Source organism: Paroedura picta, chromosome 6, assembly GCF_049243985.1.
Source record: "Paroedura picta isolate Pp20150507F chromosome 6, Ppicta_v3.0, whole genome shotgun sequence".
In the NCBI taxonomy this organism is placed as follows: domain Eukaryota; kingdom Metazoa; phylum Chordata; class Lepidosauria; order Squamata; family Gekkonidae; genus Paroedura; species Paroedura picta.
Window position 1 is genome coordinate 34,203,083 of NC_135374.1, and position 26,052 is coordinate 34,229,134.

At 41.9% G+C, this 26,052-nt stretch overlaps 4 protein-coding genes across 7 annotated transcripts in view; 2 read left to right on the top strand and 2 right to left on the bottom strand.

Moving 5' to 3' along the window:
- Positions 1-8,487, bottom strand: part of SENP7 (SUMO specific peptidase 7) — a 52,653-nt gene extending 44,166 nt beyond the window's left edge. The window contains exons 1-3 of one of the 3 annotated variants that reach the window (XM_077342106.1): positions 8,169-8,487; positions 3,416-3,459; positions 728-835 (exon numbers count right to left, since the gene is read on the bottom strand). In XM_077342106.1, the coding sequence (XP_077198221.1) occupies positions 728-835; positions 3,416-3,451 (144 nt within the window). In that variant the 5' untranslated portion in view covers positions 3,452-3,459; positions 8,169-8,487. The remainder of the gene's footprint in view (positions 1-727; positions 836-3,415; positions 3,460-8,168) is intronic. The other 2 variants (XM_077342107.1, XM_077342108.1) reach the window with 2 other exon arrangements.
- On the top strand, positions 8,200-10,937 carry LOC143839711 (putative protein ARB2BP). Of its 2 annotated transcripts, none has more exons than XM_077342110.1 (3): positions 8,200-8,315; positions 9,304-9,368; positions 9,915-10,937. In XM_077342110.1, the coding sequence occupies exons 2-3, from the start codon at positions 9,363-9,365 to the stop codon at positions 10,935-10,937; spliced, it is 1,029 nt and encodes a 342-aa protein (XP_077198225.1). In that variant the 5' UTR covers positions 8,200-8,315; positions 9,304-9,362. The 2 variants fall into 2 exon arrangements, with proteins under 2 accessions (XP_077198225.1, XP_077198226.1); XM_077342111.1 differs by having other exon boundaries at positions 8,288-8,315; positions 8,838-9,368.
- A 907-nt stretch (positions 10,938-11,844) lies between these two features.
- Positions 11,845-18,290, bottom strand: TXNL4B (thioredoxin like 4B). The gene is made up of 3 exons (XM_077342113.1): positions 18,011-18,290; positions 16,633-16,784; positions 11,845-12,483 (listed from the first exon to the last, which is right to left on the bottom strand). Exons 1-3 carry the CDS (start codon positions 18,140-18,142, stop codon positions 12,318-12,320), a joined length of 450 nt encoding a protein of 149 aa, XP_077198228.1. The 5' UTR covers positions 18,143-18,290; the 3' UTR covers positions 11,845-12,317.
- A 44-nt stretch (positions 18,291-18,334) lies between these two features.
- On the top strand, positions 18,335-25,854 carry TRMT10C (tRNA methyltransferase 10C, mitochondrial RNase P subunit). The gene is made up of 3 exons (XM_077342109.1): positions 18,335-18,508; positions 20,261-20,317; positions 23,400-25,854. The coding sequence occupies exon 3, from the start codon at positions 23,429-23,431 to the stop codon at positions 24,728-24,730; it is 1,302 nt and encodes a 433-aa protein (XP_077198224.1). The 5' UTR covers positions 18,335-18,508; positions 20,261-20,317; positions 23,400-23,428; the 3' UTR covers positions 24,731-25,854.
- Positions 25,855-26,052: the final 198 nt, after the last annotated feature.

A 26,052-nucleotide genomic window follows, 5' to 3' on the forward strand; every position in this document is an offset into this window, starting at 1 on the left:
CATTATACTTTTCTCTCCACACAGCAGACTTTATTTTCTTTAGCACAAAATTGGTTTTCTAACAAAATAAGAGTGCTGTGGAATCAACCGGTTGTCCATCTAATCCAGCATCTTGCCTCACACTGTTGCCAACCAGTTACTATGGAAGGCAAACAAGGCACAGAGGCAAAGGCCTTTCCCTGATTTTGCCTTCTGGCACTATTCAGAGGTTTACTGGATCTGAATGTGGAGGCTGCCCTTAGTCACCATGGCTTGTAGTCACTAATGGACCTATCCCCCGTGAATTTGACTACTTTTAAAGTTATCTATGTTTGTGGGCATCATCACATCCTTCTGATATCAGCTTCTATTTTTTCCTGATTTTTCTCAGTGAAAAAAGAAAGATGCAGCTAACACTATGCCTGCCACTAAAGCTCAGTGGGTGACCTGGGCTATTTTGCTATTTCCTCTCAGCCTAACCAGCATCAGAGAGTTGTTGGAGAAAGGGAGAACAATATTTTAAGCCACAGTGCAGGTCCACTGGGACTTTCACAGTATTTGTTTATAACAGGCAGATGTCAACTACACTAGTTGCTATTTAAAATGCATTTTATCTTCATAAATATACTTTACCATTTAAAGATATTAGAAATTTTCCCTTACATAAAAGGAAAACGGTTTTACTGATATTAAAGAAATCAAATCCAGTATCATCATAGAGAACAGACAGCAAGTAGCTTCTCTGTACCTCCTTCAAAGGGTAGCCCCGCTGGTGGGCATCTGGGAGTCTGGACAATGGGGACTGAAAACGGACTTCATCTGATTGTGCACCGGCTTTCTTCTTTGGTATATGAAACTGAAATAAGATTTTACATTCACTTTTGTTACAAAGACATAGAAAAGGTGATACAATATCTATCTCCAAACACTGAAATACGGGCTTGTTTTTTTAGGAAGTTAAGATGTTGCAGCCTACTGGTTTCATTATCATGTTCATAATAACGGACTGTAAAAAGTATTTATTAACAAGGATATATGAAACCAATATTTATACTAAACCAATATTTAATATTTGTAGATTTTAAAACTAATAACAGTATGGCTTTCATCAATTTCTTTCCTGCACTGATTCATCAGGACATCTCACAATACTTGAGAATAAAGACCAAGACTGAAATTACATGGGAGGCCAAAATGTACCTCACACAGCAACAGCAGCAAGTGGAATAGGAACAGGCAGAAATGGCATCCACATTCCTCTGCCCCTTCCCCTTCCATCAAGGAGACAGCAATTGCCACCACTCCCCTGCAGCCCAAGTTCCCATCCCTTCTATCAATTTCCCTTTTCCAGCAGAGGCTTTAAAGGATGACAACAGTGAGGAATGGTGCACAGGGGCAAGGTGCCTCATGCTGCTTTGAGGCTGAGTTCTATGGGTGGAAATGATAACTGCAGTTCCCCCTTTGAACCAGATGAAAAGTTTTTAAGGCTGGTTTAAAGGGAAAGCCTCAGGAAGCTCATAATTCATGCTTAGCACAATATTATGTGAACATTCTTGTTCATTTGTGGGCTTCTTGTGTTACACGGGTGGGGGAATACAAATGTGTAAGCAGCCCAAGTACTAGAAAAAGGGTGCTTTCGATGTTTCCTCCTAGTGCCATATCATGGTTACATTTTGTACACATTTCATCCCTACATCTGCAGGCTCTTCCAAAAGGAATTTCATCCCTCCTTTCATTGTTACCAACTCCTGGTGATTGCTGACTCAAAGCATTTTTCAGGAACTCACAACACATTGGTAGTAAAAACAAAACAGCCCCTACTGCACTGACGTACACAAAGACCCATTATACACAGGGCAGAAAGGCCGGGCTAGTGGCAACAGAGCTAATCCCTGCATACATACGTCACCACCATCCTGGCCCCTTCCTGGCCCTGGCCCGTGGCAAGGGAATGCAGATTTTTCCATCTTGCCGCAGAGACCAAGCCGAGGCATGTCTGTACATAAGGGAAGGGCTGGGCCTCAGGCCCAGCTCCTCCCCCACGCCTACAGTGTCCCTGCAGGGACACAAAACACCCCCTTTGGCTTTGCAGTCCTGTGGAGCCAGAGTGTTTCTACATCCCTGTGGTGGGATCCACATGCCCCCCTGATCTTTCCCACCCCAAAGTTGTCCATGCACATGAATAACTCTGCACCAAGGGATTTCTTCTCTTGTACATACACAGGACATGGTGGGGCATGCTGCCTAGCCACTAGGAATCAGTGGCAGCCCAACACGGCCGCCACTGTACATAATTGGTCAAGGAGTAACAACCAAAACGCATTGAGAAACAGGAAAAACTATCATTAAAGTAAAATTCAGTAAAGAAGTGAAACCCAACATTGAAGGTTTCAAAGAAAGGAGGGTAGTGAACAAAGGGTAATAACACCCAGGATAATTCATTATAAGAGCAACAGAAATAAAAGATAGATTGAACTGGGTAGCCATATTGGTTTGAAGCAGCAGAACAAATTTAGATTCCAGTGGGACCTTTAAGACCAACAAAGTTTTATTCAAGGTATGAGTTTTATTGTGCATGCACACTTCCTCAGATACAATCTCATGGGATGGAAGTAATCAGTTCATACTTATAGGCATGGTGTAAGACTAAATTAACATATAGCATAATGAAAATTGTTAACAGACTCCAGAAATAAGTAAGTAAAAATAGCAATTTGGATTTGTATGTATTCACTTGAAATTGAATGACATGGGAAACATCTTGGGTTCAATAAATATGTTCACATTAACATAATGGGCAACTAGATAATCAATTGCTGACAGTGGTTCACTAAGACCTTACCCTTGTGTCTCCCTGCCTATCCTTTTGTCTGTACACACATAAAAGCTCATACTTTGAATAAAACTTTGTTGATCTAAGACAGTTTATGCACTGGAGGTTTTATGATGGGCTGAAGGCTGAAGTTTTAGTCATGGCAGGTTGCCCCACATCTCCCTGCACTCACATGGGAAAGCATTTGGCCTGGTGTACCTCATCCGCCCCCAATTTGTGCTCCTGCATTTCTCAGTGCATAAACAGTCTTATGGACTCTAAATTTATTCAGAAATAAAAGAACAAATTTTGGAAATGTGAAAAGCCATAATTTAGGGATAAGACAGGAAACAGAGCAAACAGAAGAGTAAAAATGACACTTAGATTACAAACTTAATTTTAAAAAGAAAAATAAATTTAATCATAAATAAATGAAGGAAGGCTGGATGGTACAATCACCAGAACTGAAAATCAAAGAGAATGGAGATTTCAACAAATTATTTGTGGCCCATGTTACTTTAGAATATATTTGAGTTATACCACCACTGCAGAAAATTATGAGCTGAACCTCTGCCCTATATGAGCTGAACCTCTGCCCTTGGTTACAAACCAAGCAAAACTTACTTTAATTTGACTTCCGTTTTTTCCATACCCTTCCATAGCTGTTGCTGAAAGACACATGACAGAAAATAGCAGCATTTTGAATTTAGTTATATGTAGCATTTTCAAAAGCACATAATTAAGTTTCACAGTACCCTTCGAAGATAATAAGTACTTCTTAATAATAAACCAAAAGAAATAATAAGCTAAAGGTATGTTAATCTCTTGAGAATAGGAAACCTCTGACAATTGCTTCTTAAATTTGCATATAGCTCCAGGGTAACTGCTATTGTTTACAAGATTGCCAGTAAATATTCAAGTCATGTTAGCTAATTTTTGCTATTTTAAGGACACTGTTTGATCATAAGGAGGTCAATATAATTATTTGTTTAAGAAGTTCTAACCTAAATACAGATACAGATTAGAATATCAACCAATTTAATCTTATAGGGAAACAGAGGTTTTCCTCCTTAGGTAGTATTTAGCAAAGAAAGAAAAAAGTCCCACATGTGCATGTTTCTGTCATAGATACAGACTGATAGTAATCATACAGGGTATTGCAAATGCAATACCATCAAATCTCCTAAATACAGTTAGGCTCTTCACCTTATTCCTTTTCCCACTCAGAATCCTTTCACTCCTTTCTTGCTTAAATATCTCACTTTTAGGGCTAATTATGGTAAGTATTAATTTTAATTATAACCAAATTCCATATTTTGGGTTAAAACCAGTTTTGATCTATGTTTTTGTAATCAATGCAGTTAATTTAGCTTACACGTATCAGCTTCAATTGACATAAAATAAAATTGTACCACATAAGACCCATCTCTAACATGCAAACTGGCTTGGTGTAGTGGTTAAGAGTGGCTCCTCCATATGCAGCCAGCTGGGTGCCCTTGGGCTCATCATAGCCTGATAGAGATGTTCTGATCAAGCAATAACATCAGCTCGCTTCACCTACCTCACAGGGTGCCTGTTGTGGGGAGAGGAAAGAGAAGGCGACTGTAAGCCGCTTTGGCCCATTATGCACGGAGTGGAAGGTCCACATTTGGGGTGGAATGGCGGCGGCTAAAATCACCAATTATGCACACTGCAGGCAGCAACCAGGCGCAAAGTCAACGTATGCCGCCGAAAAAGCCATGTTAGCGAGATACAGAAGAAAGTGGAGCTTCCCGGGACCAGGGCGCAACCAGAAGCGGCTCCGGAGTAGCCGCGTGCATAATCGGATACTCTGGGTTTTGCCACCTTTGCGTTCCGTCCTGTGCGTAAGCGATTTGCTTCGCTTCTTCCTCCTCCGCTTTTCAGCGGCCGTGCATAATAGGCCTTTGAGACTCTTTCTGGTAGAGAAAAGTGGCATATAAACACCAACTTTGTGTTAACAAAGTCGTATAAATCAGTGGTCCCCAACCACCAGGCCATAGCCCAGTGCCGGGCTGGGAAGGCCCCGGCTGCAGCTCCTTCTCCCCGCCCGCCCCCCCGCAGTGAGAAACTTCCCAGGCCGCAAGCAAATTGGCCACCAAAGCAGCTGATTAGCTTGCGGCCTGGCAAGCTTCTTTTTGTGGGAGGGGGGAAGAGGGAAGCAGGGCTGCCGGCAGGTCCACGCATGCACATTTGTGCCATGCGCGGCCGCAAATGTGCATGCGCAGACCTGCCACGCAGGCGCAGCTGCCAGATCGCCCTCCCCCCCCCCCCCGGTCTGCAGCCTTAGAAAGGTTGCGGATCACTGGTATAAATCACTACATCAAATGCAGTGAAGTACAATCCTGTACAGAGTCATTCTTTTCTATTGGACCATCCCTGCTGATGAATGTGGAATGAAGGGGAATAATATGTTTTCTCACAGGTCTAGGTGAGATGGACAGCACTAAAATAGTAAGGCTACAAGCACTGAAATAACATCAATGAGTGAAATTCGACTCTAAGAGACATCTTGAGTGACAGCCTGTTCAAATTGCTCTGTCTGGTTAGCAACAGCTAAGAGGGAATTAATATAGGAGCTATGTGCTAGAAGTAGCTCTTTCTGTTTCTGATTCAGAGAGAGAGAGAGAGAGAGAGAGCATTCTGATATAACTTTTCTCTGCTTTAGCTGAACAGCTGCTCCAAGGAGAAATTTTAGTTAAATAGAATCTTTATACTAAAGGCTGATTTACAGTGTCTGGTAAAGTGGGACAGATATTTGGCAAAGGGAATTTGGGTAGCGATGTAATACTCCTAACTCAAGCCCAAGGGGGAGAGGAGGATTCTTCTAAGGAGAGAAATGGGAACACTGCCTGAAATAACTTGCGCCTCATGGCTACAACATTATAACAAGGCAATCTATCCCTGATTGGCTGGGTACCAGTTCAAAGAATTCCTAGTTTCTGGTTACAAGACTTATTTTTTTAAAGGTTTAAGGTGACTGTGCTCCAGAATACACACTTCTCGCAGCAGAGATTTGCCTCATTCTGTGAGAGGCTGCTGCCGCCTCATCTCCGCTTGTCTTGACTCCCCCCAAACACCTGCCTGCTTGAAGATTCAGCCACTGCAAGGTAGGACAGGCTGAAAGATCAGCATGGGAGGCAGTTCTCTTAATTCTGAGGATGAAATCAGGGGTGCTCGTATCCGCTCATCTCGGCTCCCCCCCTCCGCCCGCCCCCCCACTCGCAGCCTCGTGGAAATGGGTTTCTGTTTCAAGTTGGGGGGGGAGCACAAAGACTCCTGTTCAAATTGATCTGAATTCAGCAGGATCGAAAGCGGGGGGGGGGGGGAGCTCCGTACAGATTCAGCCCAGATGTGTTTTTTGCTAAAACAGTAACCAAAACAAAGAAATCCTTACATCAAAAAATAAAAATAAAAACCTCTAAAAAGCGTGTAACAAAGAACTAATTGTATAAAGAATCAAATTCCTTGTTCTCTTTGCTCTTTATAAAAATAAAATCCTATGAGTTTTGGCAAGACATATGCTACCCATGTCTGTGGGATTACATTGTGAGTTTCAACAATTAATAACTTAATTCTTGTTCTCTGCATATAAATCTATCAGTCTAACCAAGTGGTCCCCAACCTTTTTGGGGCTGGGGACCGGGGGGGGGGGGAAAGAGAGGGAGGCCGGGGGCCAGGGGGGGAGGGAGGCGCCGGCGTCGGCATGCAGGCGGGCACAAACATGCCAGCGCGGCAGTTCTGTGCCTGCGCATTTGCGCCCATGCCTCCCTCCCTCAGCGCGGCGCTCACTGCACCGGGGCCCGGGAGAAATCGCTGCGCTGCGGGAGGCACACCCGCTGGTGTGCCGGTGCCCGAGCCTCCCGCTGCGGCCCAGTACTGAGGGCTCCACGACCTGGTACCGGTCCTAGCCTGGGTGTTGGGGAAGACAGGTTAGGAACTCTTTTTTCAACACCTAGGAGATCCCACATCCAGCCCATTCTCCAGCAGCTGTGCTAGCTCCCGGTTGAATCAGGCTTAAAGTGTTGGTTATCACCTCTGAGGCCATATGTGGTCTGGGCCCAGTATACGCCTCTCCACCTACACTCCTCAAAGAGCAATGAGAACCAGGGCAATAAGAACCAGGGAGGACGGTGAGAAGCTCCAGAGGGATCTGTTGAGGCTGAGAGAGCGTCAACATGGCAAATAAAGTTCAACATGGGCACATGAAAACTAATGTACAATGGAGGCAAAAATCCTGCCTATAAATATATATTGAATTGATGCAAAATTCTGTGAATTTAGGCAGATTGTAAGTGGGTGGACAGAAAGGATTATGTAGGTGCTTGGTCTTGAGAATATTTCCTGCATTCCAGAGGTGGTTTTAGCCACTGTGTTATATAGTGAGTTAGACTGGATTTGTCATTGGTCTGATCCAATATGTCTCCTCTTATGTTCTTAATGGAATTGTCATAACTCTGTTTCGAATTTCAGTGTAACTCAACTTTTTCCTGCACAGTCTTTACTATTTAATTGTGCTGTTTGTCAGTGATTAAACTTTCTACTATAGCCTTGTTGGATAAGCTGATTTAAAAAAAAATAATGCCAGGTGTTACCTAGTAGATGTTTTATTGCATTTATTTTTAAATGGATAATTTGTAAATTGTTTTGAACTTCCTGGAAATAAAAGTGCCAACATTTTTAATAAATAAATTGCACCAGTCAGATTGAAACATCTGAGAAAGCAGGTTGCAGCTCACAAAATATGTGCTAGAATTTATGTGCCATGAGCCTTTACTTATGAGTGCTAAATCTATCAATTTCAGACAAACCCTAAATTTTCAGAAACTCAGACAAAAAAAACAAAACAAAACATCAATGCATAGCCTAAAGCTGAAGAATGAAGGTGCCGGAGCGAGTACGGACTCACTAAAGCTTTTACTGGAATGAATTCGATGTGTATCCAAAGACTGCTCCCACCGCCCTCCCAACACTGTGATGTTTCTTGTCGAACACAATATTAACAAATGAGCACAGGTGTTGATGAGCTCCGGGATTAAAGCCCAAAATTTGATTAAAGCGCCATCAACGCCGCAAGGCGCGAGATACAAGTAAAAAGGCTTCGGGAAACAAAGCCGTTTCTGTGACACGAACCCCGCCCATCCGGCCACCACCGAAGGGCAAGGCTTACTTAGGAGTAAACAAGCTCGGCCTGCCCGGCTCACTCGCCAACCGCTGTCAATGAAGGCGGCCGGCCTTGCTGAAGCCGTTTCCTTTCCTCGCGTCCCACAATGGGACGACGACCCCTCGAGAGCAGGGAGGCCTTTCTACGGCAGCCGGGAAGGAGACCGGGACGCCTCCCGCCCCCGCCGCCCCTCACCTGGCCATAAAAGCCCCCGCAGCTCCTCCGCCTGCGCGCGCCTCTGCGGGGCCTTCTGAGAGCAGCGGCCGGCTGGCCTCCTCCGGAGCACAGACCCCCGCCGCTTCCGCCGCAGGCACCGCCCCTCTGGAGCCCGGAAGAGCCGCGGTGAGCGCGAGTTAGGTTGCTACGGCCGCTTCTCCCTCGGCCTCCCCTCTCCCCGGGGGCGCTCCAGGCCCGGCCCTCCAGCGCCGTCAGGGCCGCGGCTTCAGTTCTGCGCGTCAGAGCAGCGGCCTCTCTGTCGCCAAAACACGCCTCGCGACGCTCATCCCCGGAGTCTCCCGACGACACGCCCCCTTTACTTCCGCTGTTCTCGCAACGCCCCCTCGGCGCCTTCCCTCTACAAGGGGGCTCAAGGCGAGCCGAAGGCCGTGGGCGGTGGGCTTGGGATGCACAAGCGGCTTCTGAGATGAGGCGGCTTGCTTCAGACACGCTTGAGGCATTCGAACAGCCATGGCAGATTATAATTGATTATTATTATTACCCAACTCTTGTTGAACTCAGTGAGGCGAATTGGGAGTTAGAACGCTAATAAACGATAACCTTTTTTTTTGAGGAGGGGGGAGGGAGGGGATGGTCTGGTGTTGTCAAATCCTTGGTGTATGCTGTGACTTAGTATAGTATCTGCAGGTGCCATCAGGAGGACCACCAGCAGTGCCAGACCTCCAGAAGGCCTCCCATTGTTGCCCCTTAAGCACCAAGAATACGCAGCGTCACTGCCCCAGATTCCTGTTCTGTCTGCCTTGTTGAACTAGCTGACCCATTGGCCTGATGGAACATGGCTTTTCTTGTGTTCTTACTTTAAAAACCCACTAGTAGATCTAACTGGAGAGGTTTTTTAAAGAGTTCTGCCAACGTGGTAGCTATATGTATATGTATTCAAACAAAAAGGAACCAGAATTGTGATAAACAGTAAACACGTTTAAGCAGCATTGATAGTACATATTTTAAGACTGATTTTAAAGAAAGAATTGAACAATGGTCTATTTTTAAACTGATTCAGACTCTTACATTTGGCACTATAATTATACATTTATTAGAAAAGACAGAAGACGTTGATAGACATTGTAGCCCATCTTAATGCTTGCCTATTTAGACATAACTCTGAAGAATAACTGGAGTACCTAGAAGCCTTTGTCATTATTTTCAAGGAGCATGAATGTAAGTATATATTTACATAAATTTTATACATAGGTGCTTATGTTGTTCTCTTCCCATTTTATCCTCATAATAATGCTGTGAGGTAGGCTGGGCTGAGAATGTGATTGGCCCCAGATCACCCAGCCACCTTCCATGGCAGAGTAGAAATTTGAACCTGGATCTGATGTGCAGCACTCTAACCACTACTATATATCACTAACTATAAAAGGTAAATGTCCTCTAGCCTTTTCTGGAAAGTCTGTTTGACCTTACTGTGTATCACATTGATTTCAATGGGAAGTATGCTCAGTTTGTGCACTGTAATCCACGAGATATAAACATGTCTAATTGAATTTGATCATTTAAGGCTGTCATGCCCAGATGAAGAGGTGGAGTGGCGGATGTTGAGAAATGGTATTTCTCTTAATAAAATTAAGAATTAAGCTATCCAATTAAAAATCAGGTATTGACAATTAAGCATATTCTTGATGCTGAATCAGCTTGAAAACATTTTCCTGAAAAAATATGCCTTATGACATGGCTTTTCTCCATCTATTTTATTTGCAGTGGTTGAAAACGATTGAGGATCTGAGCTTCAAAAAACTAAGATATGATTCAAAGTGCCCAGAAAATCTCAACTATGACTTTAATAGAAATGGTGAACTTAGACACATAGACACCAATGAACCTTTTATTTTTAATTATAACAGTTCACGTTATAGTAATCATGAACGTTATGAAGTTCTTGGACACTTAATTACCCAGTATGTTTATGAACTTCTGGAATGGGGTTGCAAATTACAAAAAAATTACATCCCAATAGATGCTCTGGACAGTGAGCCTAAGAGTTTCTTTTTCATGAGTGCGAATGTATTTAAAAACTGCACAACTCTAGTTGTGCTGCTTCAAGATCGAGGAGTCTTTCGGGCTGGTCAATGGGATCAAAAGACCATCATACATGAAGGGCTCCAATATGGAACTCAGATACCATTCATTACAATGGCACTACAGTGCAGTTGGGAAGTGATAGTGCTAAATCCCAATGACAATTTCCTCGATCTGAAGACAGAAGAAAAATCATGTTGTGTTTTAAAGTCACATGTAATTCCCAAAAGATACAACAGTAGCCCTGAAGAGCATACAACATATGTTTGGGACCACTTCATTTCAAGGAGTACAGCTAGCAAGGTGGCTTTCATTGCTCACGGCTATGGAGGATTAGTTTTCATTAACTTGCTCATGCAGAGAACTTCTGAAGTTATGAACAAGGTCTATGCTGTTGCTCTTGTTGACTCTACTCATCACACAATGCACCAAACACAAGGTAATTACCAAGTGCAGGGGTGGATTCGGAAGCATTGCCGAAAATGGATATCACATAGTAAACCTCTAGATAAAGCAGTGGGCCACTCTATGAAAACAGATTGTCCAACAGTCTCTGCAGGAACTGAAAAGCATAGTCTTGCTCCTTCCGCTAGTCTACAGTCTATTTTCAAGTACCTTAAGAATGAATTGAAAGTCAGCACTAAACCACACTTAATTCGTTCTCCTATTTTAACAAGGAGTAGAAAAGTCATGAAAAAAACTTAATTCACATATTCTCTGTCATCAAAGTGGCATATTGCCTTACAGCTGCTGTAGCTCACCTTTGTAGCATTGCACATAATATGGTATTCATATATGAAACATTTCCTAAAGGAAGAGTTAACAATCTCTACAATATTTTGTAAAGTTTCATTCTGACTTGTTTCATTTTATTTTAATGAAAACGTGTCTTTTGGAATGTAGCAGCTGTTCCTTAGTTCTACAATATCAAAATAAAAACAATTTATGGCAAAGTTTTCTTTGAAGGATAGTGGTGTAAATATGTTTTTAAAACCCTGTAGATTGCATCCTACCAGATTTGTTGTCCCAGTAGGAAGCAGGGGCAATCTCATCCAGTTGCCCTTCTCACTGTAACCCTGCCTCATGTGGCTCCCACTATTTTTGGTACAACCTTCCAAGAGGAAAGCAGAATGACCATCTATGAGCTAGGGAAAAGCTAACCCACTTAACTGGGTCATCCTAAGTAGTATCGTACCCTTTTAAGACTAGTGACTGCAGTGGGGTGAGAAAATGCAACTCTGCTGTGAATGGCACTATTAATGGATATGGATGATGGGATAGTTTCGTACATAGGATTCGGTATGATGCCATAGTTAGAGTTTCAGACTATGATCCAGAAAATCTAGGTTCTAATCTGAATTTGCAATGGCAGCATAATAGGTGACTTGAGACCCGTCACATACACTCAGCCCAACCTACCTTACAGAGTTGTCATCATTCAACGAAGAAGAGCAGAACAATGTACGCTGCTTTGGTTTTCAACTTAGGGAGAAAGGCGGGGTACAAATGATGCAAACAATAAGTGCAAAATACCTAACATAGCTTGAAATTAAAGTTAGCCTTATTCCGCTTTCCCTATTGCAGCACTACAATTAAACACAATACAGCTGAGTTAAAGATACACCAAACCAAACAATCTATATTTAGTCTGCAAGAAGCCAACCAAAATCCATAAACATCATCATTCTTCAGCAGAGATGCTACTATCCATTTTAATATAAGCAAAACCAGAACGTCTTAAATTTCTGAAAAATAGTTTTGTCCATAGTTTTGTCCATTCACACAAGTTAATAGAATTAGTAATATTTAAACAACTAGATTACTATGCAGAAGTAGCCTGGAAATATTTATTTAGAACCACTTTATAACAGGCTCTTTTACTTTAATAAATTAGGAGTGATTTTGTAATCTAATTTAGTGAGAACAGTTATTCCTGTTAGCTCATGACAGAATATCTGTCTTCCAGTAGTGACCAATATGATTCTGAGGATAAAAGGCTGAAATTCCTCTGAGCTTAAATGTTACAGAAGAATAAGCAGTCTTCTGAAGTTCACATTCCAAGATTTGTTCATCTCTATTGGGTCATTAAATGTCCTGGTAGAGGAGGTCATATTTTGGAATATTCTTAGGATCAATTGGACTTTGGACAATGAGTTTTCCACGCATTGCTCCTCGGTAGATCACTTCAATCAGATCTATGAAGTCTTGTTTTGTTTTGAAACTTCCAACGAATTTTGTATGATCTGGTGATCTATAAAGGAAAGAAAAGCAAGTGATAGCAGATTATTAATGTACAAAGTTTTCATGATTAAATGTTTATTATCCAAAGTGTGATGAATGCATCAAAGTACTTCAAACACATGATCTTGTTCTAATTCTTTTATAACAGTCCTGTAGGTTTACTTTGTATTATTTTCATATTGCTGGGGCCTGTGTGAGTGACTTGCCTAAGGCCACACAGTTAATTAATAAGTAAGACCTCCTAGGTCATACCTCATTCTCTTAGCCATTCTACTCCACCAATTAAATCAATAATTTGTTAGCCTTTTACAGAATCAGAACAATCCTATGGTAGTGACCAGCCCAATGCTTCTAGGAAGCACATAACACAATGGTTATCCACAAACATATTATTTCTGAATTTAGAGGTTCCCTTTTGCTATCAAGCCAACAGCAATTAGAATCAGTGTTGGAAAGGGGCCATTCAGGTCATTCTGAGCCAGTTTGGTGTAGTGGTTAGGAGCCCCGACTTCTAATTGGAGGAGCCAGGTTTGATTGCCGCTCCTCCTCCACATGCAGCCAGCTGGGTGACTGGGCTTGCCACAGAACTGATAAAGCTGTTCTGACTGAACAGTAATATCAGAGCTCCCTCAGCCTCACCTACCTCACAGGGTGTCTGTTGTGGGGAGCGGAAAGGGAAGGGGATTGTAAGCCACTTTGAGAACCCTTCTGGTAGGGAAAAACTGCATATAAAAACCAACTCTTCTTCTAGTCCAAATATATGGATCAGATTTTGCTATGTCCCCAGCATTGCGCAAAAATCTGTTAAAGTATTTAGTTCTTGGGTTGTCATACAGAGGATAGTCAAGAATATATTGAATAAGGTCCTTAATTGCCTCCATACCACAAATACAAAGATAATCAGACATAGGGATATGGAGGAATCGACCACTACAAACTAGCATGAAATCTCAAATGGGTAAATAGCATTCTTAGTGTTTAGGATGTTATGGTCACTACGTATGGGGATCTGTGATCTCTTTTAAATGATTTAAAGGATGGTCCTGTTTTAGATTGAGCTATTGCAATGCAGTTGATGACTTGCATTGCAGTTGATTACTTCATCCACATAAAAATCCATTCACACAGATCATTTCTGGATTTCTGGATCCCAAAAGATCAGGGATAGAATACTGAACTCAAGTTTGATTGAGAAATTTAGAGTGGGCTTTCATCACATTCCAAGAGAATCAGCAAACTCAACCAAGATACTGACCAACAGGCAAGAGTTGGTGGATGAGGTGAAGGAGGTGGGGACCCTAGGGGGAAGTGACCATGTCCTCATAGAATTCCTTTTGAGATGGGGAGCCAAGGAAGCTTGTAGCCAGACGCAGATGTTGGATTTTTGTAGGGCAAACTTTAATAAACTCGGAGACATGATGAGTGTCATACCATGGACGAGAATGCTGGAAGGGAAGGGAGCATGTGAAGGGTGGGCGCTACTCAAACAAGAGCTATTGCATGCTCAATCTATGACTATCCCAGAAAGACGAAAACACTGCAGGAGCTCTAAGAAGTCTATTTGGATGAACAGAGAACTTCAAGAGGAACTAAGAAAGAAAAGGAAAATGTTCAGGAAATGGAGGGAAGGACAGAGCTCTAAAGAAGAGTACCTACAGGTTACTAGGCACTGTAGATCAATCATCAGAAAGGCCAAAACTGAGAGTGAGCTAAGATTGGCCAGGGAAGCCCATTGTAACAAGATAATTTTTTTCAGTTATGTGAGGAGCAAACGTAAAGTAAAGGAGGCAATAGGCCCACTGTTGGGTGCGGATGGACAAACTCTAACGGAAGATGCAGAGAAAGCAGAAAGGCTTAGTGCCTATTTTACATCTGTTTTTCCCCACAGGTCAAAGTGTTTAGGCACATCTAGAGATGGCCGTAGCCAAAGGATAGTGTCTGGGTGGCAGGTTAACATGGATAGAGAGGTTGTCGAGAGGCATTTAGCTGCACTGGATGAGTTCAAATCCCCTGGTCCGGATGAAATGCACCCGAGAGTACTCAAAGAACTTTTCAGAGAACTTGCACAGCCCTTGTCCATCATCTTTGGAACCTCTTTAAGGACTGGAGAGGACTAGAAGAGAGCAAACGTTATTCCGATCTTCAAAAAAGGGAGGAAGGATGACCCGGGAAACTAGACCAGTGAGTCTGACCTCTGTTGTGGGGAAATAATGGAGCAGATATTAAAGGGAGCAATCTGCAAACATCTGGAGGACAATTTGGTGATCCAAGGAAGTCAGCATGGATTTGTCTCCAACAGGTCCTGCCAGACCAACCTAGTTTCCTTTTTTGACCAAGTAACAGGTTTGCTGGATCAGGGAAATTCGGTTGATGTCATTTACTTGGCTTTTAGTAAAGCTTTTGACAAGGTTCCCCACGATGTTCTGATAGATAAATTGAAGGACTGCAATCTGGATTTTCAGATAGTTAGGTGAATAGGGAATTGGTTAGAGAACCGCACTCAAAGAATTCTTGTCAATGGTGTTTCGTCACACTGGAGAGAGGTGAGTAGCGAGGTACCTCAAGGCTCGGTGTTCGGCCTGGTACTTTTTAACATATTTATTAATGATCTAGATGAGGGGGTGGAGGGACTACTCATCAAGTTTGCAGATGACACCAAATTGGGAGGACTGGCAAATACTCTGGAAGATAGAGACAGAGTTCAACGAGATCTGAACACAATGGAAAAATGGGCAAATGAGAACAAGATGCAATTTAATAAAGATAAGTGTAAAGTTCTGCATCTGGGTCAGAAAAATGAAAAGCATGCCTACTGGATGGGGGATACGCTTCTAGATAACACTGTGCGTGAACGAGACCTTGGGGTACTTGTGGATTGTAAACTAAACATGAGCAGGCAGTGTGATGCAGCGGTAAAAAAGGCAAATGCCATTTTGGGCTGTATCAACAGGGGCATCACATCAAAATCACAAGATGTCATAGTCCCATTGTATACGGCACTGGTCAGACCACACCTGGAGTACTGCGTGCAGTTCTAGAGGCCACACTTCAAGAAGGACGTAGATAAAATTGAAAGGGTACAGAGGAGAGCGACGAAGATGATCTGGGGCCAAGAGACCAAGCCCTATGAAGATAGGTTGAGGGACTTAGGAATGTTCAGCCTGGAGAAAAGGAGGTTGAGAGGGGACATGATAGCCCTCTTTAAGTATTTGAAAGGTTGTCACTTGGAGGAGGGCAGGATGCTGTTTCTGTTGGCTGCAGAGGAGACGACACGCAGTAATGGGTTTAAACTTCAAGTACAACGATATAGGCTAGATATCAGGAAAAAATTTTTCACAGTCAGAGTAGTTCAGCAGTGGAATAGGCTGCCTAAGGAGGTAGTGAGCTCCCCCTCACTGGCAGTCTTCAAGCAAAGGTTGGATACACACTTTTCTTGGATGCTTAGGGCTGATCCTGCGTTGAGCAGAGGGTTGGACTAGATGGCCTGTATGGCCCCTTCCAACTCTATGATTCTATGATTCTAAGAATATCGATATCGCTGAGAGTAATATTAAAGGTAAAGGTATCCCCTGTGCAAGCACCGAGTCATGTCTGATCCTTGGGATGACGCTCTCTAGCGTTTTCTTGGCAGACTCAATACAGGGTGGTTTGCCAGTGCCTTCCCCAGTCATTACCGTTTACCCCCCAACAAGCTGAAAGTAATATTAGCCTTATAATAAATAATTATCTCTCCCAATTTGAACACTATTTTAGGTGTGTTTATGAAGCTTGTAAACATCACAAATGACCTCTTATATAAAGCACGGCTATCAAGAATAAGAATTGGTTTCATACCCTGCTTTCTACTACCCGTATGAGTTTCAAAGTGGCTAACAATGGCCTTCCCTTCCTCTCCCTACCAACCCACCAGGAGGGCTGTCTAAAAATGTAATAAATAAAAATAAATAAAGCAGATATCCTGCGAGGTAAGTGAGTCTGAGAGAGCTCTGACAGGGCTGCTCTGTGAGAACAGCTCTATCAGGACTGTGACTAGCCCAGGGTCACCCAGCTGGCTGCATGTGGAGGAGTGGGGAATCAAACCTGGTTCTCCATATTAGAAGCTGCCGCTGTTAATTACTACACCCAGTTGGTTCTCAATAGCTGGATAATAGCAACTTACCCATAATCCACTTTCATATGCTGCCCATTGAAAAAGAAGACGGTTGATGGAATATAACTGATGTCAAAGTACTGGGTGTATACTGGCACCTTGTTTACATCTACCAAGTATATTGTAGCCATTTTACTTAAGTCATGAGCTGTTTTTGCAAGCTATAGAAATTAAGAGGAAAAGGTGGTATTAGGTCTGATATTAAAGGTTGAGAAGCAGAATCTTAAATAACTACAGCAATTTTTAGTTCACTGTTGAAAGGAAGATGAAAACTGAAGGTGCAATACAATTGTGCCTTATGAAGTGGGAAGGCATAAAGAGACAACATATGATTGAGTACATAGGACGAATGGCAGTGTCACTTGGCGTTGTCATACTATGTAATTAAGGATGATATGGTAATTGTCTGGGTTATTACAACCTCATGTGACACAGTCACTCATGTAATAAGGATGATATTTAGCTATGATGACACATAACCCTCTGCTTGTACCATGGCAGCTGTACTAGCATAACCCTCCATTTGTTGCGTACAGCACGCTTTCAGTAGAAATGTAAGCATGTTAACACAGTACTATGTCCCTCTGATTTGAACTGTCCAGTCCCCAAACAAATGCACAGGATCGCAGTTTTCACCATTTTTTCTGCTATATGCTAACAAGGAGTTTATTTAACAGCAGGAATTGTTGGCTAAGACTAATTGAACTAGGAATGTATTTCTGTGGGCATGTACTTACAGAGTACAATCTTATATCTATTGATTTGTAAATATAGTCCACTGAGGTCAACAGGACTTGCTCTTAAGTGTATGAATGCTTGTATCCCACATCCGCCTTAAATCTGGGTAGGTCAGGCTAGCCCAATCTTGTGAGAGCTCAGAAGCTAAGCAGAACCAGTCCTGGTTGCTATTTCTACAGGAGACCTCCAAGGAATGCTAGGGTCATGACACCTCTGAACTTCTCTTGCCTTGAAAACTGTGGGGTTGCAATAAGTGAGCTGTGCCTTGACAGCACCTTCCACCACCATCCCACTTCTCCCCTGCTTTGAAGGCTATTTACATCAGTACAAACACTCTAACACCCATAGGAATTTGGAATTAATCTTTTTGCTGGACTTGCAGGTAAATTCATAAAACAGACTCTGTCCAAGAAAATTCATTCTTGAACATCCTACAAAATTATAGACGAAGAATCTTTTAAGAAGCCATAAATCACCAAGGAGGAAGGGTATATAGAAATCCCTCCTAAGGCGTGGAGAAAGTAAGGTAGAAAATTGAACTGCGGTAGAACATTATTCTCGAGAAGTGTTTAATGCTGCACACCATGCCAAATAATAAAGACGAAAACATGCAAAATACTCAGTCTAGAGAAACAAAACCCCTGCTCACAATATCATCCAGTTGCAGGCAGACACCATCTTTATCTCTGCCAAAGCGAAGCACCAGGACTTTCTCGGCCACGGTCTTGATCGCCTCGTCCACTTCTTTTTTCCTGCGTAATTTCGGCAATAGAAAACTCATGACGGCTGAAGGCCGCACTAACCCTCCTCACTAGCTCCTAGAAGCCAGCAATACGACTGACAACCGCGACGCATGCGCAAAGGCCCCTGAAGGCCTCAGGGAGCGAGACCAGCCTGGTGATTGGCTCCGAGGTTCTCCTATCAATGCCAGCGAGCTCTCTTCCGCCCCACCTCCGCGCCGGTCTCGACGGCGGAACTTGTTAGTTGATGCAGCCATCGTGCTAACTCGCAACTTCCGGTAGAAGCGCTGCTCGTCCTTCCGGCGGGAAAGTGATTGCGGGCGGACCGGGCAACTGCAGCGTGTGGCTTCAGCCTACTTTAAGTCTTACGGGAGGGGTGGGAGAAGGAGAACCCGAGGTTCGAACAGGTAAGCTAAGTTCCGTTCTGGTACGAATGAGGGTTCTGCCATCCCCCGTGGTGCAGAGCCTTTAGCAGAACGCCAAGCAGTCGGTTAAACACAAGCCCCATCAGGCCATTGACATCCAGGGGTGGTCAAACTGTTCTTATCTGGTTGTCCAGGGACTGGAGTTCATCGGAATTGTCGTCCATGGACATCTGGAGAGGCACCCCTGGATAGACCTTCTGGAAATACTCGTGGTTGCGACTACCTCAGTGGAACTGGTTTTTGATCAATTCCATTTGTCCTTTTAACTGCCAGTTTGATAGTCGCAGGTATTCCAGTGGAACAGGAAATGGGCTATACAGAGAAAGCGGGATTTTCTTCGTGTTCCCCAACCATTAAGAGTGCATTTTGTCACCCAACCAAACCCACCTACCCCCGAATAAGCTAACAAGTATGCTTGTTTTTGCAAGCAGCCATGGACTGCTGTAAGTGGCTGAGTGTCAAAAAAATTTTTTTTTAAGGCGAGAGAGAATTTCATAGACTTTCTAACAACATCTGAAGTATCCTGGAATGGGATATTATTGCTATGTTCACTCATTCATCCCTAGTTTAGGCTGCTGCAAGCTTTTAAAGACTCTTACCCCTTTACAATTGATTCACTGGGAGCAATATTTATTAGCCTTAAAGTGGCAAAATCCCTTCTCCCTTGCAGTCTTGTATTGTTCGGGAAAGTATGGTAAAAGTATACCTCTCCCATATTGTCTCACTCAGATTTGGAGATAGATTTGCAGCTTTTTGCTCATGTGGACTCAAAATTCTGTATTATTCACTATATGGTATTGGGATTGTAGCATTAGAGTGCATGAGTAATAGAACTAGGTAAGCAGGACACCATTCATCTACCTTCACAGTCTTCTGCTATTGTTGAGGAGTACAGTCCCTATTTGTTTTTTCACTCCAACTTTTTCCTTTTAAAATATGCAACAACATCTAATGTCAAGGTGCGTTTGCAAGTGTGGGAGAATGAAAAAAGTGAGAAGGGGAAAGATACTGGCCACAAAGCAACATGAAGATTACTCATTTGTAGTAAAGCATGTTTATGTTGATTTTTACAGAACAAAGTAACTAGCAAAAAAATTGTTAAAATCAATAAAGCTACCAGTTATACAGCTACCAGGAATACACAGTCAACCTGAGAATTCTTAATAATTCTCAGATGGCTTCACAGCATAGAAAATATCTGTGTTTTGAAATAGGTCACTCTTCTCTTTGGAGTAGGCTGCTATCTTGTCCCACCAATTTTTGTTTATTTCACTATATAATAGTGCCTCTGACTTCTTCTAGCAAGCCATGACATATCCTTACAGGTAGAAAAATCACATACAGCACTTTGAGTCATTTGGTTTTTCTTTGTAAATGGGCAGGCAGATTTGTAAAAAAGATTCAGCACTAGAACCAGAGAACCTTGGCTCCACATGGAGAAACAAATTACTAAAGAATGCATTGTATGATTATTCATTAATAAAGAAGCCAAGCAGTTTCTTAAAAGGAAAGCATACAGGTAGGGATAAAATGTGAAAGTATATTCTCACAATGGGTTAGTAGAATTTTTCTAAGTTTTGTTAGAGTTAAATATAATGGATAGCTGTTGTGTAGTTTAGAAAAGTATTCTTTCTGATAATGTGTAGGTAAAGTGAGGTTACCAAACGCCTTATTTCTAATAGAACTGTAAGTGAAACCGTATAGAACTATTTTAAAATGCCATTTTCTTCCTAGGAATTTTCTCCCTTTCAAAGCAAAGCTAATGTATCTTTCAGCAAATAACCTGAATAAGTAAGTAAAAGGTTATATAAATATTCTCTACATGTTGTATCTTTTTGATCTGTGGTTTTTATCTTGGGTAACTTGCAACATGTAACTTGTCTTTCCAATTGTCTTGCTTTTTGCTTCAGGCTTTGGGAAAGGACTATGGCTACCGTATATACCCGCATATAAGCCAAGTCACTTAATTTTACCACAAAATCTGGGCACACATATTGACTCGCATATAAGACGAGGGTGGGAAGTGCAGCAGGCATTTACAGGGTGGCCTAAACGCTTAATCCATGCTCAATCATCACAGGCTTTCCCATCCTCCCTCCCAACAAATACAGAAAAGTCAAGAGGATGAATAGCTGCTGGGTTTTGTACCCCGCTTTTCACTAACCAAAGGAGTCTCAAAGCAGCTTACAATTGCCTTCCCTTTCTCTCTTGATGCCAGACACCCTGAGAGAGCACTGACAAAACTGCTCTGTGAGAACAGCTCTGGCAGGAGAACCAAACAGTGCCCCCCAGGCCAGCAAACCAGAGCAGAACAATAGTACCCAAAGTTGGCAACCTACTACAACAAGTACAACAGCTACCAAACGGGGCTACAGTGCCTCCCAAAACAAAACACTGAAATAAAGAACTGTAAAACTAAAAACTGAAAGAACTGTACAAATCAACTTTTAAAAGAAGCACAACTCCAAGAAGAAAAGGCAAATAATGCTGCCCCTCAGATAAAAGAAGAAACACTGAAAAAACAGTAAATCCCAAAGCACCCCCAAAATCCACGCCACCCACAGAAATCAAAAGAATAGTTTGGAAGAAGTGATTAGGAAAAGAAGGGAAAAAAATATCAGAATTCCTCAGTCAAACCATTGATGTCCTACAAGCTGCCAGAGTAAGCTTTCAAGATATTTGCAGAATGCAATGGTTAGCTGGGAGCAATTAACTCACTTGCAAGGAACTTATTTTTTAAGATCTTTGCAGAAGGCAAAGGTTAACTGGAGGACACTAGCTCACTTGCAAAGACCTCAGGTTGCAAGTGTAATGCTGGCTGGGGGAAGGCTGTTATAAGCCGAGGAGGTCTTTTAAGTGCTAAAAACTGTGCTGGTAACTTGGCTTATATGCGAGTATATACGGTACATTGCTGTTGTAAATTAAGATGCTTGCAAAAGAGAAGCTGGTATCATACAGACTAGTTTGTCTTTTGGTCAGGTAAGCAAAGGCTTATCATGGTAAAGGGCTAAAGAACTGTGATGCCTTTTTCAAATTTCTGTGCTGTGTTTTCATTCCCTTCCATAACCTGCATACATTCCTTATCAATATCTTTAAAGTATCATACTATCTTCCCATTACAGTCTTCATTGTTTTATGTATTTTCATTTAATAATCTGCCTTTCTCACATAAGCTTTAAGTGGATTACAAGTAAGACAGAACTATTCTGTCAATCACACAATTGTTGAGTTGGAAAGGACTTCTAGGATCATCTAGTCCAACCCCCTGTACAATGCAGGACATTCAAACTGACCTGCCCACCCACAGTGACCTCAATTCCATGACCATATTATGCCCCCCAGAAAAAGAAAACCCTCAGAATCCCTGACCAGTCTGGCCTAGAGGAAATTCACCTCTTGACCCCAAAGTGGTAATTGGTATTTCCCTGGCCATGCAAGAAAGGGCCACAAGAGCCAAGCTCAGACAAAATCCCTTCTGCCCATCCACTTACAATCTGCCTAAATTCACAGAATCAGCATTTCTGTCAGATGACTATGCTTAAAAACTTCCAAAGAGGAACCCACCACCTCCCAAGTAACCCATCACCTCCCAAGACAGTTAAAGAGGAACCACTTTAACTGTCAGGAATGTCTTCTAGATGTTTAGCCAAAAGTTCTTTTGAATTAATTTCACGCCATTGGTTATGGTCCAAGCCTCTGGGGCAACAGAAAACAACTCTGCTCTATTGTCTGTGTTACAGCCCTTCACTTGAAGATGGCTATCATTTTTAATCTTTATTATTTCTTATATATTTGTATACCACTAGTCTTAGCACAGCCAGTTTGCAGTGGCTTACAACAAGATTGATTACAAATTTAAAATATGCAGCTTAAAACAGTAAAAACCCCCCTTACATACCCACTCATTCCCCAAAAGCCCCTCCACTAGCTGCCCACTGGTGGAGGGGCTTTTGGGGAACATGGTGGTTTCATTGGAGAGTATGTCCAGGAGGACATGGTGGTTTCATTGGAGAGTAACAGAGGAGGGACCCACAGTCTTCCTTAATTGTCAACCTGGCCTCAACCAAAAGCCTGAGGGAAGAGGTAAGTCTTAAAGGCCCTGCGAAACTGCATTAACTCAGCAGAACCCGCATCTGTTTTGAGAGCTCATTTCAACAGGCAGGGGTGATGACCAAAAAGGCCCTGTCCCTGGTTGAGGCCAAACAGATTTCACACAGGCCAGGAACACCCGGAGCTGCTCTACAAACACTTTGTCTATCATTTTGCTCAGGAAGTGCAAGTCAGAGATAGGGCAATAATTGGCCACAATTATCTTTCGCAATATTTTGAAGTAATGAACAAATGACTACCTTTTTTACCCCTGGATCCAGGATTGGTTTATGAGGGACACATTGTGATTTTACATGCTTTAGATATCCAGGATAGCAAGGGGTGTAATGCACAAATGGTGGCTTCCACTGATTCCAGTAACATGGCAGTATCCTTTACAGTAACCAGTTCATAGTGATGTATAAAGGGGCTGAATGCTGTGTTGGGGCTTGTTTTAGCTGTATTATCACCAAATCACAGAGTATTTGAGAGACTCTCTTGGCAAAGACCTTTGAAAAACACCATAGCCATTTAATTGCCACAACTTTCTTATACAACCTATAAGCTTCACTCTAGCATCCTTAGAATCTAAAGGCTTCTTGCTTTCGTAAACAGTTTCAACCCTTCTTTCTTGAGGTTTTGCAAGGCTTGAATATGTACCTCGATAGGCAGTCTGTATTCAGAGACATATATATTTCTTTTATAATAGTTTATAAGCTTAGATGCAATTTCACTATTGCTTATGACTGCTAATTTGCAATTATCTTTGTTGATACAATTGCAGGTAACTGTTGGGATACTGCATTTCCAAAAATGAATGTTTTCAACAAGCATCTTTTTAATGTTCTTAGAAGACTTGCTTTCCCTTTAGCTGTACACGATGAAACTAAAAGGAGGTTATTTTTTGTAAAGCCTTACAAAGTAATTACTTGCAGAACATTTGTTTTGTCTTCTTGCCTAAGCAAAGATTCCTCATCAGCCACCACTGAAAAATTAGATTTGGATGGATGGAAACATGTTGTGCGATCTGTTTCACAAGATGAAAATGGTGAGAAAACATCAGAGAATGATGCCGAGTCTAGCTTAGTGGCTACTAGAGAACTTATTGAGATGTGGAGACTTCTAGGTAAAGCTGTTCCAGAACATATCAGTGAAGAACAATTTAAAACCTTAATGGAATGTCCCAGTAAGACTTCAAAATCAAACTATTTAAAATTCCTAGCTATAAAGGAAGCTAGGAAGAGAACCGAGAAAGAAAAGCAAGAAATACGGAAGAAAATAAGAGAAGAAGAGATACAGAAATCGAAGGAAAATAAAAATGGTGAGCCAAGGAATACATTTTTGATGAGGTTTTGGACCAGGTCAGAGGATACCATAGTCAACTGGCGGGCTGCTCAGTCTATGATCTTTGGTCAGCCTCTGGTGTTTGATATGGCCTATGAAAACTATATGTCACCCAGAGCAATGGAAAATACAGTGAAACAGATGATGGAAGTTGAAGGGATCAATCGTAAAGGTGTAGACCCATTTCACTTGCATTATTGTAATCTCAAAGTGGATGGTCCTTATCATAATATGTTTGTCAAACGCTACAGTGATGCATGGGATAAGTTGCTCGTGACAGTAACAGAACAGAGTCATGTTGACATCTTTCCACAAGATCAGCTTGTCTACTTAACTGCTGATTCCCCTAATGTAATGAAAACATTTGAGCATGATAAAATCTATATAATTGGATCTCTAGTTGACAAGTCAATACAGACAGGAGTCTCCTTTGCCCAAGCAAAACGGTTGAAATTGGCAACAGCACGTCTTCCTTTGGACAAATACTTGTTCTGGGAGGAAGGTGCCAAAAACCTTACTCTAGACCAAATGATGCAGATCTTAATGACTTTGAAAGACACTGGGGATTGGATGAAAGCTTTGCAGTTTGTTCCAAGTAGAAAACATTCAGGTTTTGTAGACCCCACCCTTTATTCAAAATATCAGCTTGGGACTGTGAATAAAATGAGAGCGTCTGACAAAATAGCTGGACAACAAAAGACACGCAACCAGTTTGCAAGGAACTCCTTCAGGCCACAAATCCAGAGAAAGTGGTGGGAAGATGGATCTTAATATATTGTTCACCAAAGTTATGAGTCATGGAAGTTTCTAATTGAGCTTGAATGTTCATTTTATTACTCAAAAAGAAAAATAATGGGGCAAATCCAACCTTTTGCTTAACTTGAAAAATAATTTTGTTTTATATCAGACCCAGCTGAACCATTGAAAAAGTCCCAGGGTTTTTGCAGTTACTCTAATCTAAAGGGACACAAACAGATGCCACAAACAGATACCTATCCTCACTACTTTGCTAATCTCACTCCCACTCAGTTTCAGCAACAGTCCTTGCCTTTCTAAATAACCAGCATTCTGTTAGGGGTTGTAGTCTGCCAATATTCCTGGTTATAATTTCCTGTCGGAATGGATTGAAATTATACCTTGGATTGGGAGGCCAAGAAAATTATAAAGTCAAAATAACTACAGTTCTCATAAACATTGGCAGGTGACAGCTGAGAAGATCAGAATTGCAATAATATACTCTGTACTTAAACTCTTGCTCAATGTTGGTTATTAACTCTTCTCAGGAAGCTCAGATAGTAGACCCAGTTTTGAATTAGGCCCTGAAAATGAATTGAGAATTTTTGAGTTGAGAAGTTGTATTACGAGCATCTGCCTCCACCTGAAATTTGCAAGCATCTGAAATATTTCTGATGTTTCTTATACCCATTTAAATCAGTGGGATTAATTTAATCATGTTCTTCAATGCCTTTTGAAATCGGTGATATACTTGTGACTTTGTAAGCAAAAACTGCCAAGGCTGAAACCTCCTACTTAGAGAGGGTAAAAGGCAAAGTAAATATTTTCTAAAATAGTTAGATGAGGTGAGAAAAGAATTATGCCAAGAGCTGTAGTTTTCATGGCTTAGAAAGGGTTCATAGGGTATCACACTTGAAGTCTGTGAGAAGTCTCAGCAATGCCCATGGGTCATTTTGTACTTGTTACGCTATATTTACAGGTGGAGAGCAAACGATAGTCTGCAGATGTTACAGTGCTTAAGGCCAGCTAGTGGGCATTGGTATAATGAACTGTTGCTACTTCTGACACTTGTTGGGCAACTTAAGAGTACAATGTAAATATTGTGAGAGCTGTCTTCATACTGATATAACTGCTGAAAATAAATACTGATTTGGCTATGATATCCAGTTTTATTGTTTCCTTTGTAAGAAGCTATAGTTATAAAGATCTCACAAATTAATAAAACAGTTTCATTGACCTGATATGGTTTGGTTGCAATGATTTCCTGTATAAATACTGTAGCTAAAAGAAAATACTAGCGTATAGTTTAAAATGAAAATCAGACACGTTTATGCTGCATGCACATGTAAAGTCATGAC